The following is a 16,498-nucleotide window of genomic DNA, read 5'->3' as shown; positions in this document are numbered from 1 at the left end:
GCATGTCTATGAGCATAAGGGGGGGCTTGAGCAATCTGCAAGGCGTCGTTGTGTCCCTGCAGGGGGGCCAAATGGTCAAAATGCTTCATCAATTCACAATTTTTTTTTTTTTTTTTTTTTTTTTACAGTGGAGTACATCATTTTAGTAATAGTTGAGTGATACATATGTTTGCAAGTAAACCTTAGACATGTGGTCGGAAACCAAATAACAACAAGCCAACAAAGCAAATTCAAATATCAAGTAACCAACGTGTCCTAACTGTTCTTTAAACCAATGAAACAAACTACTTATGACAGGTGTATGTAACATTTTGGCAATATCTTTCAAGTGATGCGTTATTTCTTGGACTGTGGCATTGCGGGTATAAATGTACAACATTCAGTTTTAATGACAGCACAAGTTCCCCCTTGAGAAGCTAATAAATCCATCATCCCTACAGCAGTCATTTCTTGTGAGAGCATAGGCATGTCTTTTGCAGTGGTGTTGGCTAATCTTCAACTGCATGGGATAAATCTCTTATCTGTTCCAAAGCTGCCATGACTCCGTAATTTGGAACAAGGCACCAAAAAATCTTGTCCATGGTGTTTGTGTGTGTGTGTGTACAATTCTCTTCTAACAATGTGAACGATTCTCATGGCTGATCCCGCATGGCCCAGAACCCATATTCCAGACCAACCGTTTGGAAGATATTCACAAGCCTTCACGCCACAAATCCAGTAAACATCCTTTGGTAGAGGTATGGAACAGCGATTAACCATTGTAGCAAGATAGCTATAATCCTCAATGGAATCGGGCAGTGGATTTTGGCTTGTTTTAGGCTTAACAAGCGGTTCTTCAGAAGGAGAGCATGTGGAGTCACAGTTTGGCCTGTGCTGCTCCTTTGCTCCCCTGCTCCCCTGCTCCCCTGCTCCCCTGCTCCTCTGCAGAGGTCCCAGGTGCTGGAGCTCAGCTACTTCCGGGCAGGAAGAAGAAGGAATCGGCTGGTTTCCGCTGCATGGTCGAGGAGTTGTGTTCTTGCAGTGGGATGCGTGGAACCAGGTTAGACGCCCCTCACACTTGACGGCGGTGTTGGTGGTGAGCAGGACGTTTTGAGGTTTAGACCAGCGAGGTTTCAGGGCGTTTTTCCGTCGGAACTCCCTGACACAGACCCAGTCGCCGGGTTGGAGGTTATGGCACGGTTTGTCACTAGGAGGAGACTGGACAGCTTTTACTTGTCTGTGGATTGACTGGACAGCAAAAGTTAGAGCAGAACAGAATGATATCATGGATTCATCCATGGCATGGAAGTCCATCTTCTTCATATATACAGAACTGAATTGCTTGGTATGGTCATAGGACTACCCATAATCCTTTCATGAGGCGTGAGTTTTGTGCTTCCTAATGGGTGTTAACAGGTGTCAACATTGTCCATTTAAGTCCAGTTTAAAATTGTCTGCACATACAAAAACATTTTCATACATGAACATTTTCATACAAGAATAATTTCATATCCCTCACATAATGTCTATTTGTAGAGCTTCAAAAAAAAAAAGTCACGGTGGGGGGAAGTGTTGATAATGTTTGCAATATTTTTATAGGATGCAAATCTTGGAGCTTATCAGTCTTTCAACACTATCTGACACATTCCCCCTTTTGCTCATCTGTGATTGCCAACTGTGATCAGCTATCACGGGTACAAGGATGTGGGTGCAACAACGCGGCCGTCGTTGCTGACCCATGATTATTTACATTTTTACAACCATGGGAATGCTACAATCCGTTTTTTTCTTCACCTCAGTAGTCTTCTCGTAGGAGGGCTACATCATTAGGAGAAACCAGGTCGTTAGCGGGTATAGAAGGGCAAAGTTTTACATAGACAGGTAAGCCAAATTTGGCAGTTTCTTTTGCTGCATGGTCAGCTGAAGCATTGCCTAGTGAAAACAGGGTTGGACTGGGTGTGGGCTTCACATTTAACAAAGCAATAGATGAAGGTAGTTGACAGGCTTGTAACAGTTCACCAATCAATTAACCACATTTAACGGGTGTCTCCGAGGATGATAAAAATGCTCGGTTCGCCCACAATATATAAAATCTATAAAATACAATATACACAACCAAAAGCATCTCTGGAATCTGTATAGATTGTAACAGTTTTACCTTTTGATCAGTATATAGTTTCATCTACTTGGGTGGAGCTGGAGGAGGAGGGCGCTTTCAACAATTAAGAATTATCACAAATTGTATAACCTGCGTATGGTATTCCATTTTTATAAGCAGAGCCGTCAGTGAGGAAAACAGGAAAGGTCAGGACGAGTGTTAAAGACAGAGGTGTCAAAAGTATTCACATTCATTACTCAGGTAGAAGTATAGATATTAGAGTTCAAAAATACTCCTGTAGAAGTTGAAGTATTGTAGAAGTTGAAGTATCAACTCAAAATGTATTTATTTATTTATTTATTTTTTTCTCAAGTAAAAGTATAAAGTACTGGTTTCAAAAGTACTTAAAGTATAAAAGTAAAAGTAATATAAGCGGGGAAAAACCATTAAGGCTAAAAGCCATTGAAAATGAATGCATCTTAGTATAATGCAAATATATTAAAGAACCATATATGTGCATTATTGAGCATTAACATGTGTTTCAGAGACCAGACACGTACAAACCAAATATGTTTATACTTCTCATCCAACCACAACCAAATTCACTCTATCCGGATGGCACAATTTAACTGGATAGTTTTTTTAAAGGCCGAAATGAAATAGAGTAAGGCTGTTTTTAAAACGTAAGGAGTAAAAAGTAAAGATAATTGCGTGAAAATGTAAGGAGTAAAAGTAAAAAAAAAACGTCTGAAAAATAATTACTCCAGTGAAGCATACACAACCAAAGGTTCTACTTAAGTAAGGTAATGAGGTATTTGTACTTCGTTACTTGACACCTCTAGTTAGAGATTAGTTATACATGCATTCAGAGACGTTATAGTTGGGTCACAGACAGATTTCCATGCAATTAAATTATGAAGGTACCATAGGCAGGATAAGATTAGGTAAATTGGGATGCTCTGATTTGCCTCACCACAATGGGAGCCGTTCCCATTTTCTTTGTGTGAGACGTGTGTGACATGTGGATTGGTGTGAATAATCATTGGCTGGCTCCTCTCCACCTCCTCTCAGCGCTCAACCTGTGTAGACAACACTTTTGAAAAAGACATTAGTATTTTCATACATTTCAGATTCTTTTTTTGCGTTATCCAGCCCTACCCTTTGTTTGAGGGCAATTAGCAAATATATATTTTGCAGGTACCCTGGAGGGAATCCATCAATCTGATCTCGTGACAGACCACAATTCTCTTTTGCTGTCAACATTATTTTAGCATAAAGTTCTCTGGGATTGTCATCTACTTCCCTTTGAACTGTTAAGGCAATGAATATTGTAAAAGGTCTGAGCTTGCTCGGTGTGATTTTGGCAACAGCTGTGGGATTAAAGGGAATTCTACAAGCATCAAGTACTTTGCGCATCAAGTACTTTGCCTTTCAAATCATGTGACAAAGTTATTAGTTTAACAGCTGTTTCCTCTAGTCATTTTTGTGTATTTATTTAAAATCTCTTACTATTATTTTAGTTCTCTTTCGGCTCCAAATTTTGTAGACAACAGATTTTTGTAAAATCTAGTCGTCATCAGAAGTGTCATCGTCACTTGATTCTTTAATCTGTTTCATCGGATAAAGGTTTTGATTTTATCATTTAACTGGTTCTCTATTTTCATTTTTGTCTGCGTTGTGTTTTTAAATCTTTCCTTAGTAAAGCCATCAGCTTTTTATTTAGATCAGTAAGCGAAGCTATTTGGGATTCTGCATTACGGCGTCTACTTTCATCCCTCCAAAAATCTGAGGGAGTTTGAAGTGCTTTTTAGTTATTTTAACAATATTTAATACTAACTAAGTAACAAACAAAACTAACAAATAAAACTATCGGTACCGTGATTACCATACATGTATTTAAAAGGACCAGTCAACTCTTTCTCTGACTCTCTACTGAAAAACTTCCCAAAAACTTTCAATTTTTTTTTTCTTTCTGTAAGATCCCCCCCAAAAAAACTTTCAATTACACTTACTTTTACCCACAAATTACTTGCTAATTCTTCCAATCATCAGTCTACTTCAGAGCATACAAATCATTCCTGTTGATGCAAGGAGAGCGAGTCAATTCTTACTGAAATGAAATATACCTCAAGTATTTGGGAGAGCAAATCATCCCCACTTATAAAAAAAACAGTTCTTCTACATATATGTCAGTTTCCCACAAGTATCTCAGTGTTCCAAACACTTCTTTTTGGACCTCAAGTCCTGCATATGCTATAAGTCCCACTGGACTACTCAGACCAACATGGCATTCTGGCCATTATTTCCTTAATGTTACCAGAGATATTAAACCTTTTTAGAAGAGCGAGTCAGATTCTTAAGGCAGGAGAAGCAGAACATTCTCACAACACAATCAAATTCAAGTGTTATGAAATTGCCAGCGTTCCTAAAAACATCTCTACAATAACGTTCCCAATAACACAAAATAATAAAAATAACCCTCACAACCACACAGCGGACTTACCTAAAATCTCAGGATGACGTCAACCATTCTCCGGCACTCCAATTCACAGACTTTCGACAACAACTCAGCAACAATAATTTGGGATTTTTAAGTGGATCCCTTACCTCTAAAATTTTAGATAGAGTCGCTGATTGCGCCGTTGTTCTGGAACAGGAGTTTCCATCGAAGGTCTATTGTCATCCGGGTCACAGCACCAAATTGTTGTGGAATTTATCAAAAACCAGTTCAGAAGTCCGCTCGTGGTATAGAGAGGTTTTTTTAATCAGTAAGCCGGCGTTCGACATGACCAACTCAGATCGAGTCTGTATTTGGTGTGTCGACACAAATTGGTTTGTTCAAAGGGCTTTGTTTGGTTTATTACACACACACACACACACACACACACACACACACACACACACACACACACACACACACACACACACACACACATACACACATACACACATATAGTCATTTAGTCACATGCACACACACACACACACACACGCATGATCATATACATACACACACACACACATAGACATACACACTGGCTTGTTCACCTGCATGCTGGCTCTCTAGTTTTTGGGCTTAGTTAGCGGTAGCGATAGCTTAGCTCAGACTGCGATCAGATCTCAAGATTTAGGTCGATTGCTGTTCGTGTTTTGGTTGGCTCCGTGCCGGTTTCGTGACAAAAAAAACAAAAAAAAAAACACTGGGTTTGTATGTGTATATTTATGTATGTGTACGCATATGTGTGCGTATATATATGTATATATTACATATAGTAATAATGCACATATATACACTTTTGGTTTCTACCGTCATGGTATCAATCAATAATATGTGTGCAGACAAGGTAAAAAAAAAAAAAAAAAAAAAAAAAAAAAAAAAAAAAAAAAAAAAAAAAAAAAAAGGGTTTTTATACAAAAGTTACAGGAATAAACCAGCCCAGTGAGAGAGGTGGGACTTTTAGCTTTGGGACCACCCCTGAGGGATCAGGACAATGTCCCGGCAGGGGTCCCCAGGAACTGGAACCCGCATGTCTATGAGCATAAGGGGGGGCTTGAGCAATCTGCAAGGCGTCGTTGTGTCCCTGCAGGGGGGCCAAATGGTCAAAATGCTTCATCAAATGCTAATTTTTACGGTTCACACAGACAAATTCATTTTCGCTCGGAGCCTTCAAATCAAATCAAATCAAACTTTATTTATATAGCACTTTTCATACACAAAGTGCTTAACAAAAAAAAACCAAGAAAAACAAATAAACATAAAACTTATTAATGCGCTACAAGGGGGGGGGGGGCCCACAGAGACCATCCCGGCCCGGACGGATAGAGAAGTCCACACCACAGCGGTGAAGCCGTGGTGCAGAGCTCCACAACCATCCAGGCCAGAACCACCCCCAGGACGACCCCCTGCAGGCCAGAGTCACTCCCAGCATGGAGGCTCCCCATGAGGAAACACTGGAGATAAAAGCTACAAGAAAGCAGGATAAGATACATTAAAGGAGTTTATAAAAAACATAAAAACATAAAACATACAAACATAAAATCCTAAAAGTATGTCTAGAAAGTAAGACATTAAAAACTAAAATAATAAGACAGTAAAATGTATAAAATAGACCATAAATAACAACTAAAATATTTAGATAAAACATTGAGATTAAACAAAAATAAAATACGATAAGAAAGGATAAATTAAATATAAAACAGAGCAGTAAGATTCAATAAAAATAAGGGTGAGCATAAGAAATATAAGAAATAAGAGTTAAATGAGTCAGTTAAAAGCCTGATTAAAGAGATGGGTCTTGAGCCTCTTTTTAAAAACATCAACAGTCTCTGCGGCCCTGAGGTTCTCCGGGAGGCTGTTCCACAATCGGGGACCATAAAAACTGAATGCCGCTTCCCCGTGTGTCCTGGTTCTAACTTTTGGTATGGTTAAAAGGCCAGCACCGGAGGACCTCAGGGTCCGTGAGGCTCGATAGGGTAAAAGTAGTGCAGACAAATAAGAAGGCCCAAGACCGTTAAGACACTTAAAAACTAGTAAAATAACCTTAAAATCAACCCTGAAGCGCACGGGGAGCCAATGCAGCGATTTTAAAACAGGTTTAATGTGCTCCCGCCCTCTGGTCCTCGTCAGCACGCGTGCGGCTGAATTCTGTAATAATTGTAGATTGTACATGTTCTTTTTAGGAAGACCAGAGAGCAGGGCGTTACAATAATCTAAACGACATGAGATAAAAGCATGCATTAGCACCTCCGTGCTGGCCTGAGAGCGAAACGGGCGGACTCTGGCTATGTTCTTAAGATGGTAAAAACCGATCTTTGTTATGTTTTTAATATGTGGAATAAAAGTGAGCTCAGAGTCAAAAAATCACGCCCAGATTTTTAACTGATTTTGAGGGTTTAAAATCCTGTAACTTTGGTAAAAGTTTCTCTCTCTGGCCTTCGGGACCGATGAGTAAAACTTCTGTTTTGCCCTGGTTGAGCTGTAGGAAGTTTGCTGCCATCCATGACTTGATGTCTAAAATACAGTTAAAAAGGGCATCAATTGGCCCAGTGTCATCAGGAGACACGGCGATGTACAGTTGCGTATCGTCAGCGTAACTATGGAAGCTGATGCCGTGTCTCCTGATGACGTCCCCAAGGGGCAGCATGTACAGAATAAAAAGAGCTGGACCTAAAATTGACCCTTGGGGAACCCCACACCTTATCTTATAGGTTCCTGAGGAACATGTATCCATACTTACGAAGAAACTTCGATCAGTGAGGTAGGACGTGAACCATTTAAGAACAGTACCAGAGAGGCCGACCAGGTGCTTCAGTCTGTTTAATAAAATGTGATGGTCTACTGTATCGAAGGCGGCAGTTAGATCCAGCAGAACCAAGACTGTGAGTTTGTGGTTATCTAAATTGCACCTGATGTCATTTAAAATCTTTAAAAGTGCTGTCTCTGTACTGTGGTTCATCCTAAAACCGGACTGATGAGCCTCTAAAATGTGTGTTGAGTTTAAAAATTAATTCACTTGATTAAAAACAAGTTTTTCTAAAATTTTACTTAAAAACGGTAAGTTGGATACAGGCCGGTAGTTATTTAAAACATTGGGGTCCAACCCACTCTTCTTCAGAAGGGGCTTCACCACCGCCGTTTTAAAGGTGGCGGGGAAGACACCCGTCTGAAGAGAACAGTTGACCAAATACAAAAGCTGTTCCTCAAAGAATCCATAGAGTGTTTTAAAAAACGGTGTGGGAATGGGGTCTAAAAGGCAGGTTGTGGGCTTTACCTTGGAGAAAACTCTACAAAGTGTTCCCGCATCAACCAAGGCAAAACTCTCCAGTGTTTCCTCAGGTAAAAGCATTGATCCAGGTGTGTTAAGAGTTCAAATCTGTTGAGATAAAAGACTGGATCTAATGTCATCAATTTTACCCCTGAAGTGGTCTGCAAAATCCTCACAGAGGGCATCTGTTGCTGTCTTATGGGATCTGTTCAGGTTTCCATTTGTTAGAAGATCTATTGTGGAGAAAAGGAATTTGGAATTGTTTTTGTTATTTAGAATTAGGTTTTTGAAATGGGCGGTTCTTGCTTTTTTAATACTGTTATTGTAGTACTTAAGGTGTTGGCAAAAAATGTCATAATGAACTGTTAATTTTGATTTCCTCCATCTTCTTTTGGCACTCCTGCAGTTTCTTTTTAGTTTCTTTATTTCCTCAGTTCTCCATGGGGGTGTAGGTTTTATGCTAATTCTTTTAGTTAAAATCGGAGCCACTGAGTCCAGCGTTGTTTTGAGTATTTTGTTAAAATTGTCAACGATAAAATCACACGGAGCTGGTAAAATTTCTGCAGGAGTGTTCTGTAAAATCTGGATAAAATTTGCAGCCACTTCAGGAGTTAGGTTACGTTTCCTCACCGTTCTCACCGGGGCCTCCCGCTGGTTAAAACTGGTGATGTTAAAAAACACGCAGAAATGGTCAGACACAGCCAGGTCCACAACAGAGCACGCACCCAGGGACAGGCCGTAGGTTATGACCAGGTCCAGGGTGCGCCCTCTGCTGTGGGTCGGCTGTGTGACATGTTGCTTAAAATCTAGACAGTTTAAAAGGTTTAAAAATTCTCTGGATACTGGGTCTGAGATGTTGTCTAAGTGCAGATTAAAATCACCAGTTATTAAGATCCTGTTGTAAGAGGTGTGAATAATTGATAAAAGTTCAGAGAATTGGCTGATAAAACAGGTGGAATACTGGGGGGGTCTGTAGACCGTTATGCAGAGAATTGGGGGGTTGCTAAAAACAAAAGCATGGTATTCAAATGATGTGTAGCTGTTAAAAGGAACTGCATTGGATGACATAGTTGTTTTTGTTATTGATGTAGTTCCGCCCCCTCTCTTGTCCCCCCTGGTAGAAAATAGAAAGTTAAAATCTGGCGGGGAGGCCTCAGTGAGAACAACAGGTGCATCTGTGCCAAGCCATGTCTCTGTAAGGAGAATACAGTCCAGTTTCCTGTCTAAAATCAGGTCATTTATAATAAAGGATTTGTTTAAAAGAGAGCGCACGTTCAGCACAGCCATCTTGATGTCTGTGCCGAATGCATGCTCATCATGGTGCTTTAATGGAACATTAAAAACATAGCTCGATCTAAAAACATTCCTGTGCTTTGTTTTTCTACTTGAGATGAGTGTTTTGATAATGTGGGTGTCCAGAGATTCTGGTGACAGGGGTGGTGGTGGTGCTGTAAAGGTGTGTGTGGTGTTGGTGTATGTGGTGGGTGGGGGTGAGTGAGAGGTGCTCCTATGTGTCTGTGTGTTAGCAGTGAGTCATGAGGTGGTGGTGCAGGACTGGACTGTCAGGTCAATGTTTACTGATAAAAGCCGTGACCCCACCTGGTTTGGATGGAGGCCGTCTTGTTTAAAAAGGTGGGGTCTGTTTAAAAAAGCCATAAAATTGTCCACATATGGGATACCTTGGTCCCAGCAGTATCCCTTCAGCCACCGGTGCAGCTGACGGAGGCGACTGGTGGTGACGTCCCCGTAGCGCGGCGGGGGAAGCGGCCCGGAAATGACCAGCCGCTTCCCCGTGTCCAGCAGGCGGTCCACCATGACCCTGAATTCCTGCTTCAGGACCTCCGACTGCCGGTATTTGAGATCATTGATCCCGGCCTCCAGGACCAGCGTGGAGGCCGAGCTGTGCTGATCACACAGCTGGAGGGCGGCGGACTCCACATCCTTCACGCGGGCTCCGGGGTGGCAGAAGGTCTGGCCGCCCTGCACCCTCACATGGCGGACCATCGAGGTCCCGACGACCAGGACAGGTGGGGTGCCTGCTCCGCGGTCCCGGGGACCAGGACAGGTGGGGTGCGCTGCTCCGCGGTCCCGGGGACCAGGACAGGTGGGGTGCGCTGCTCCGCGGGCCGCCAGGAGCTGCGCCTCTGGCGGGAGGGGCAACGTGAGTGCATCCAATAGCACCGATTACATTTGGGAAACCTGCCATTGCTGCAAATTGCCTTTGAATGTTGGCCTGTTCACCCACAGTGTAAGGAAACCAGACGTATCGAATGGTCATTTTAATAATAACATCCAAAAAGGCTGGCTTTATAGTGCTCAGTGACGGCTGTGATATGCCAGACCTAAAGACGGAATTTAGATATTATCGTACCTCAAAGGGGCTTTAGGCAGAACATGTAACATTATTTATTGTTAATCAAACACATACCTGTCGGCTAAAGCTACTTTCACATAGAACGCGGCAACACCACCGGGTGCAGACTCGGCGCAGGTGGAGCAGAGTCGGCGCAGGTGGAGCAGAGTCGGCGCAGGTGGAGCAGAGTCGGCGCAGGTGGAGCAGAGTCGGCGCAGGTGGAGCAGAGTCGGCGCAGGTGGAGCAGAGTCGGGGCAGGTGGAGCAGAGTCGGGGCAGGTGGAGCAGAGTCGGCGCAGGTGGAGCAGAGTCGGCGCAGGTGGAGCAGAGTCGGCGCAGGTGGAGCAGAGTCGGCGCAGGTGGAGCAGAGTCGGGGCAGGTGGAGCAGAGTCGGGGCAGGTGGAGCAGAGTCGGCGCAGGTGGAGCAGAGTCGGGGCAGGTGGAGCAGAGTCGGGGCAGGTGGAGCAGAGTCGGCGCAGGTGGAGCAGAGTCGGCGGTGAGTGGGCGCAGACTCGGCGCATAGCAGCGCGCATATTCGTTACAAGTTGCTTGGCGACCGGAGAAAGGTTTTTCTGGTCTGGCGCCGTTTTCCCATTCATTGTGTATGTGCTGCCGCTGCGCAAGGGCGCAGGGCTTTGCACGGAGGTCGGCGCCACGCAACAGGGCGCACGCCGCCGGGTTGCCGCGGCAGCAAGGGCGCACGACGGCCCAAGCTGCCGCTGCGAATTGAAAATTTTTTAATTTCACCGTGGGCCCTGTGACGACATCTCGGCGGTGTCTAATAGGAGAGAAGGTGCTGGAGGGAGAAAAAAAGTTGCAGCTTGTAGATCAGAGACGATCAACATGGAAGAAAGAATGATCTTGGCTGTGAGTCTGTGTGAGGAGCTGTGGGATGAGACTGCAGGCCTATCGGGACATCAATAAAAAGGGACAAAAGTGGAGAGAAATCTCCCAGAATTTGGACATACCAGGTGTGTTTAAAAGTGGTAGAAATGTGATATTCTTTTGCGCTTTTAACAATAAAATGTTAATTTAAAATAAAATATAGCATTTCCATGCCTCATATCAGGATCAATTGAATCATTTATCAATATATGGTTATGAACCTTTTTTCGTTTGCCAAGCAACTTGCAACAAATTTGTACGTGATGCGCGCAGGCGCGCCCTGCTCTGCTCCTGCTCTGCTCCTGCTCTGCTCCCTGCTCTGCGCCGAGTCTGCGCCCACTCCGGCGGTGTGCGCGGCGCAAACCGTGTTCTAGGTGAAAGCCGTCTTGCACCCTTGCTGCCGCGGCAACCCGGCGGCAACCCGGCGGCAACCCGGCGGCAACCCGGCGGCAACGGCGGCAACCCGGCGGCAACCCGGCGGCAACCCGGCGGCGTGCGTCCACTTGCGCCCTATGCCGCCGCGCAAACTCGGCGGCGTGCGTCCTGTTGCGCACCGCCGACCTCGGCGGCAGACCCTGCGCCCTTGCGCGGAGGCAGCACATTCACAATGAATGGGAAAGCCGGCGGCGGCTGCCGCTGTGCACCCTCTATGTGAAAGTAACTAAATTCCCGCTGGAAAAAGCCGGTTGCCAGAAAACCAAGAATGGTCAGCACCTGAATATGCACCGGGTCGGTCTGTCTAACACTCGACCAGTTCAGCACAGATCCAAGACTCTGCTCTAGTGGAATCTAAATCGGCTTATTAGCCCGTCATCATCATGGGTCAGGAAATCTTCCTGGTCCCTGAATACTCTCCATCCTGATCCATTTATGTGATCCTCAAGCAGTTCCAGCGCATCCATTGTGCAGCATTACGCACGGCTGTCACCACGCAATTTATATTCTTACTCAGCAATTAGACTGGTTGTTACACACCTTGTCACAATGAATAATCATTCTGGTGCTATTCACCACTCCATACCATTTGAAGATGGAAGTATGATATATGAACGTAGTACCTATACTGCAAATACCTGCGTAATGGCTCACTTACGGAACACATAGATCTATAACGCTGCCGGCTTGGGTGTACATGGATCTATAAGTCTGATATGTGATGACATTAACAGTATGACATGAATCTGGCTTCATTTCACCACCTCACCGCCTGCGTCGCAAGTTCCCCATATCTTCAAAATGCTGGTGCGCTGAGGCCCCAGGCTGGTTCAATTATTCTCAAAGAGACTGTCCCACTCAGACGATTGCAGTGATATTGATTCGGATTTTGTTCCGTTTAGCTTCCGTTTAGGGAGGTTCCTGCACTTTCTGTATGTCTTAAGATGAGATGGGAAAATAATGGCTGATGTTAACACAGATAAAACAAAGACTGGGCGTAGCAGAACTGTATTCACACAAACACAAAAACAATCAAAGCTGCAAGCAGAGATGAACGGGCCCGTGCAATTTGCACCAATTAAGGTCAAGGACTCAAAACTAAGTCCGATGACACCACCCACGACTCTCTATGTCAAACCATTCAAAGGTTATGGCATAAAATAGGGACAACCAATCAGAAGAAGGGGCGGGGCTAATTCAGGCCGATTATGGTCAATGACTCAATACAGAGACCGATGACACCACCCACATGTCTTTATGACAACCCTTTCAAAAGTTATGGCAGAGAAAAGTATTCTAGGGGGCGCTGTTGAGCCGTTAGGCCACGCCCATTAATGCAAACCATGAAATATCTAATTTATCGCCATGCCTGGCTTGGTGCAAAATTTGGTGACTTTTGGGGAACTATCAAATATGGACCAATCAGATGAGCTTTTTGCCGTCTATCGTCGCCACGGTAACGCTTTTGAAAGACAAAAAGTAATGCGTGTAGTCGCAGGATGGAGACACACATTTTGATGTATAACACACCTGGGTGCACGTTACGGTTCGGGCCGTATTAACTGTTGAAGGAATGGCATAAATTGCCCCAAAATTACGCGATGAATTCAAAATGGCCGACTTCCTGTTCGGTTTCGGCCATGGCACCAAGAGACTTTTCTTTAAGTTGTGACATGATACACGTGTGTACCGATTTTTGTTCATGTACGTCAAACCGTATTGTGGGGCTTGAGACACAAAGTTTTCTAGGGGGCGCTGTTGAGCCATTAGGCCACGCCTATTAATGCAAACCATGAAATATAAAATTTTTCGCCAGGCCTGGCTTGGTGAAAAATTTGGTGACTTTTGGGGCACGTTTAGGGGGAAAAAAGGCCCTCCTTTCGTCGGAAGAAGGAAAATAAAAATAACGAGGAAAATAATTCCTACAGATACAATAGGGCCTTGGCACCGTCAGTGCTCGGGCCCTAGTGGTGGCTGGGGGAACTGCAGCTGCAGCGGAGCCTCAACTTCAGTCCACACTGACGTCTCCTCCCCTGAAGACCAACTGGACAACTGGACTAAACGCTACTGTGTTCATCGTCCATCGTCGTGCACACCACGGTCACTCAACAATCACGTGCAGCCGTTTTCAGCGAGTGTTGGTGACGCGTCTCTCCGTGACAAAGATCAGACACGTTTCCCAACTCACTGGCCTGACCTCACTCTTGTTTCCCCCCGTGCCCTGCAGAGGGATCTGGGTCAAAGGGCACGGAGTCCTAGGTCTCTCTGTCGTCTGCTAGCGGGTCAGACGTCTGCAGGAGCCGGGGGATCTCAGGACTGCTGGATCCTCGGAGTTGCCTTGAGTCATATCTCCTCAAGGCCATTATCTCCCTCAATAACGGACATGTGATGTGTGACTGACTGACCACTAATACAGTAAAAGATCTCCGTTGCCCAAGAACAGGACTGTCCCTCACACACTCCGGACAAACTCACCAGATCAAGATCTGTGCTTATGGTTACAAGCAGAGGTGGGTAGAGGAGCCAAAAACTGTACTCAAGTAAAAGTACTGTTACTTCAGAATAATATGACTCAAGTAGAAGTAAAAAGTAGTCATCCAAATAATTACTTGAGTAAAAGTAAAAAAGTAGTGAAAAAACTACTAGTAGGCTACTGAGTAACTGTTGAGTAACGTCTGATTTATTTTTTTAACACAACCATTCAAACAGACAAAAGTACAAAATAATCATCTTCAGGCAAATTAAATCAATAAAATAAAATAAATTAAAATTAATAAAAAATAAAAAAGCTTAAATTAAAATAATCTTAAAGTAAATTCAAGTACTTTAATAAATAATAAAATAAATAAAATAACAGAATAAAAAATGTAATTAAGCACAAGTAGCACAAAATGTCCAGCCTTTGTACTTTTCTTTTTTAACCAGCAGAACTAGAACAAACATGAACTCATAGAAACTCTGTGTGTGTTTGAGTCTGTGTAAATGTGACAAAACATGCAAAAACTAACATTTTTCCCAAAGAATCACTCAGTGATGTCATGAGATTGACGCGTACGTGGATAAAAGGGATAAAAGAAAAGTAACAGCTCAACGTAGCCTAATGTAGCGGAGTAAGAGGAACAGTTTCTTCTTCACAAATCTACTCAAGTAAAAGTAAAAAGTATAGTGATTCAAAACTACTGCTAAAAGTACAACATTTCCCAAAACTTACTCAAGTAAATGTAACGGAGTAAATGTAACTTGTTACTACCACCTCTGGTTACAAGTCACACATAGGAAATGTCAGTCATTTCCTATGTGTTCAATAACTTATTGAATTCATTATTATACATAGTTCTGACCTAAACTGTTGCCACAGAGCTGTTTGCTGTATCTGTTGGGAAACACATGTACTGTACTGTCACGGGTCTTGCGCAGGGAGTGTTTGTTTCACTTCTAACAATGCCCTTTAACACAAATCAGTGCTAATCTGTCAGAAGGGTTATCGTGGGCTCATGAATATGCATGATGTCTACTCCACGGTGGGAGTTGACCTGACTGGACTGGTGTTTAAATTGCAGGATTTGCTCTTGCCTCTTTGCCTTTTAGTGCCTGATTCTACCGGCGGCTGTAAAGCTCTGCCAGGAAGAGATTTGCTGTGTGGACCAAAGTGAGTATGAATATCTGTTGATCCGTTTCAGTGCCTTCATGGGAGTAGAAAGAGTGGTTACAGTCAGTACTGGAGTTGTAAAAGAAAATCAGGGGGATGGTGGATTTGATCATATGGGGACAGATAATTTGTGCTGATTACAAATAATATAATATATTACAAATAATAGCAGTGACCAAAACACCTGCAGAAATACTGCAGGAATGACATAGCAGCAGTTACATGCAGCCTTCTGTAAGCTTTAAATATCCACTGGGCTTACATCAAATACATCAAAACACAACAATAAAAAACACTTTTCTGAACTTATCAATATGACTCTGTCCTTCACAGGATAAGTAACATGGATCACTGCAAAAACTCACAATCTTAACAAGAATATTTGTCTTATTTCTAGTTAAAATGTCTCATTTTAGTAAAAGAAATCTCATTACACTTAAAACAAGACTCATCACTGGAAAAAAACACAATTTTCACCTGTTTCAAGTAGATTTTCACTTAAAATAAGTAGAAAAATCTGCCAGTGGAAAAATATTTTTTTGCTTGTAATAAGAAGATAAATCTTTTTTCCTACTTATTTCAAATTTCAAATTTAAATTTAATATTTGAAAATTTACTTGAAACAGGTGAAAATGGTCAAATAAGTTATTTTTCTGGTGTTATTTTCCTGGTGATGACTCTAAATGTTGAAATAGCAGTAAAACCACATTCATTGATGAAATGACATAAGGGATGGAAAGGAGGGATGGCAGTTTTACAGGGGGGATGATTTGGACCGTTTTTATTTCAGGGGGGATGTCATCCCCTCATCCTCCCTCAACTCCAGTACTGGTTACAGTATAGCCAAATCAGTCTGTTTTCAAAAATAATTTATGTTTTTTTTTGGACCAAACATCTGTGTATGATACTTCTTCTTTCTTTCCTTTCAGCATAGCAGCAAATATTATAAAATGCTGAACAGCGAAGTGTTCGTGTTTGCTAAGGAGATGCTGGAGCAGAAGCCCAGCCGGGGCATGCTGAAGATCTACGTGCTCGGCTCCACTCTGGCAATGCTGGGGATGATCGGAGGACTGGTGGAAAATGTTTTCCTGCCCGTTTTGGAGGATCCATCTCTTGAGAGCAAAATGATGGAGGAGCTTTTCATGAAGAAGAGGAAGGGAGAGAAGCAGGTGTTAAAACCCTGCTCGGCCCTGGTTCTTACGGAAGAGGAGGACATGCTGGGAACAGTGCTGTCTGAGAGCAAGGCCAAACATCTGGCCACCGCTGGCCGGAGAGGCTCCAGCAACCGTTTATATGCTTCTTAATTAAACTCCTCCTGAATTACCTCGCTGTGTT

General features: G+C 43.2%; 1 protein-coding gene across 1 annotated transcript; it reads left to right on the top strand.

Annotated features, from left to right (window-relative positions):
* Positions 1-15,078: 15,078 nt before the first annotated feature.
* On the top strand, positions 15,079-16,486 carry g0s2 (G0/G1 switch 2). Its single transcript, XM_061734683.1, has 2 exons — positions 15,079-15,163; positions 16,093-16,486. The coding sequence occupies exon 2, from the start codon at positions 16,114-16,116 to the stop codon at positions 16,465-16,467; it is 354 nt and encodes a 117-aa protein (XP_061590667.1). The 5' UTR covers positions 15,079-15,163; positions 16,093-16,113; the 3' UTR covers positions 16,468-16,486.
* The last annotated feature ends 12 nt before the right edge of the window (positions 16,487-16,498 follow it).

This window comes from Cololabis saira, chromosome 12 (assembly GCF_033807715.1).
Source record: "Cololabis saira isolate AMF1-May2022 chromosome 12, fColSai1.1, whole genome shotgun sequence".
NCBI lineage: Eukaryota > Metazoa > Chordata > Actinopteri > Beloniformes > Belonidae > Cololabis > Cololabis saira.
Note: the sequence above shows the minus strand (reverse complement) of the source record. Positions and strands in the feature narration are given on the sequence as shown.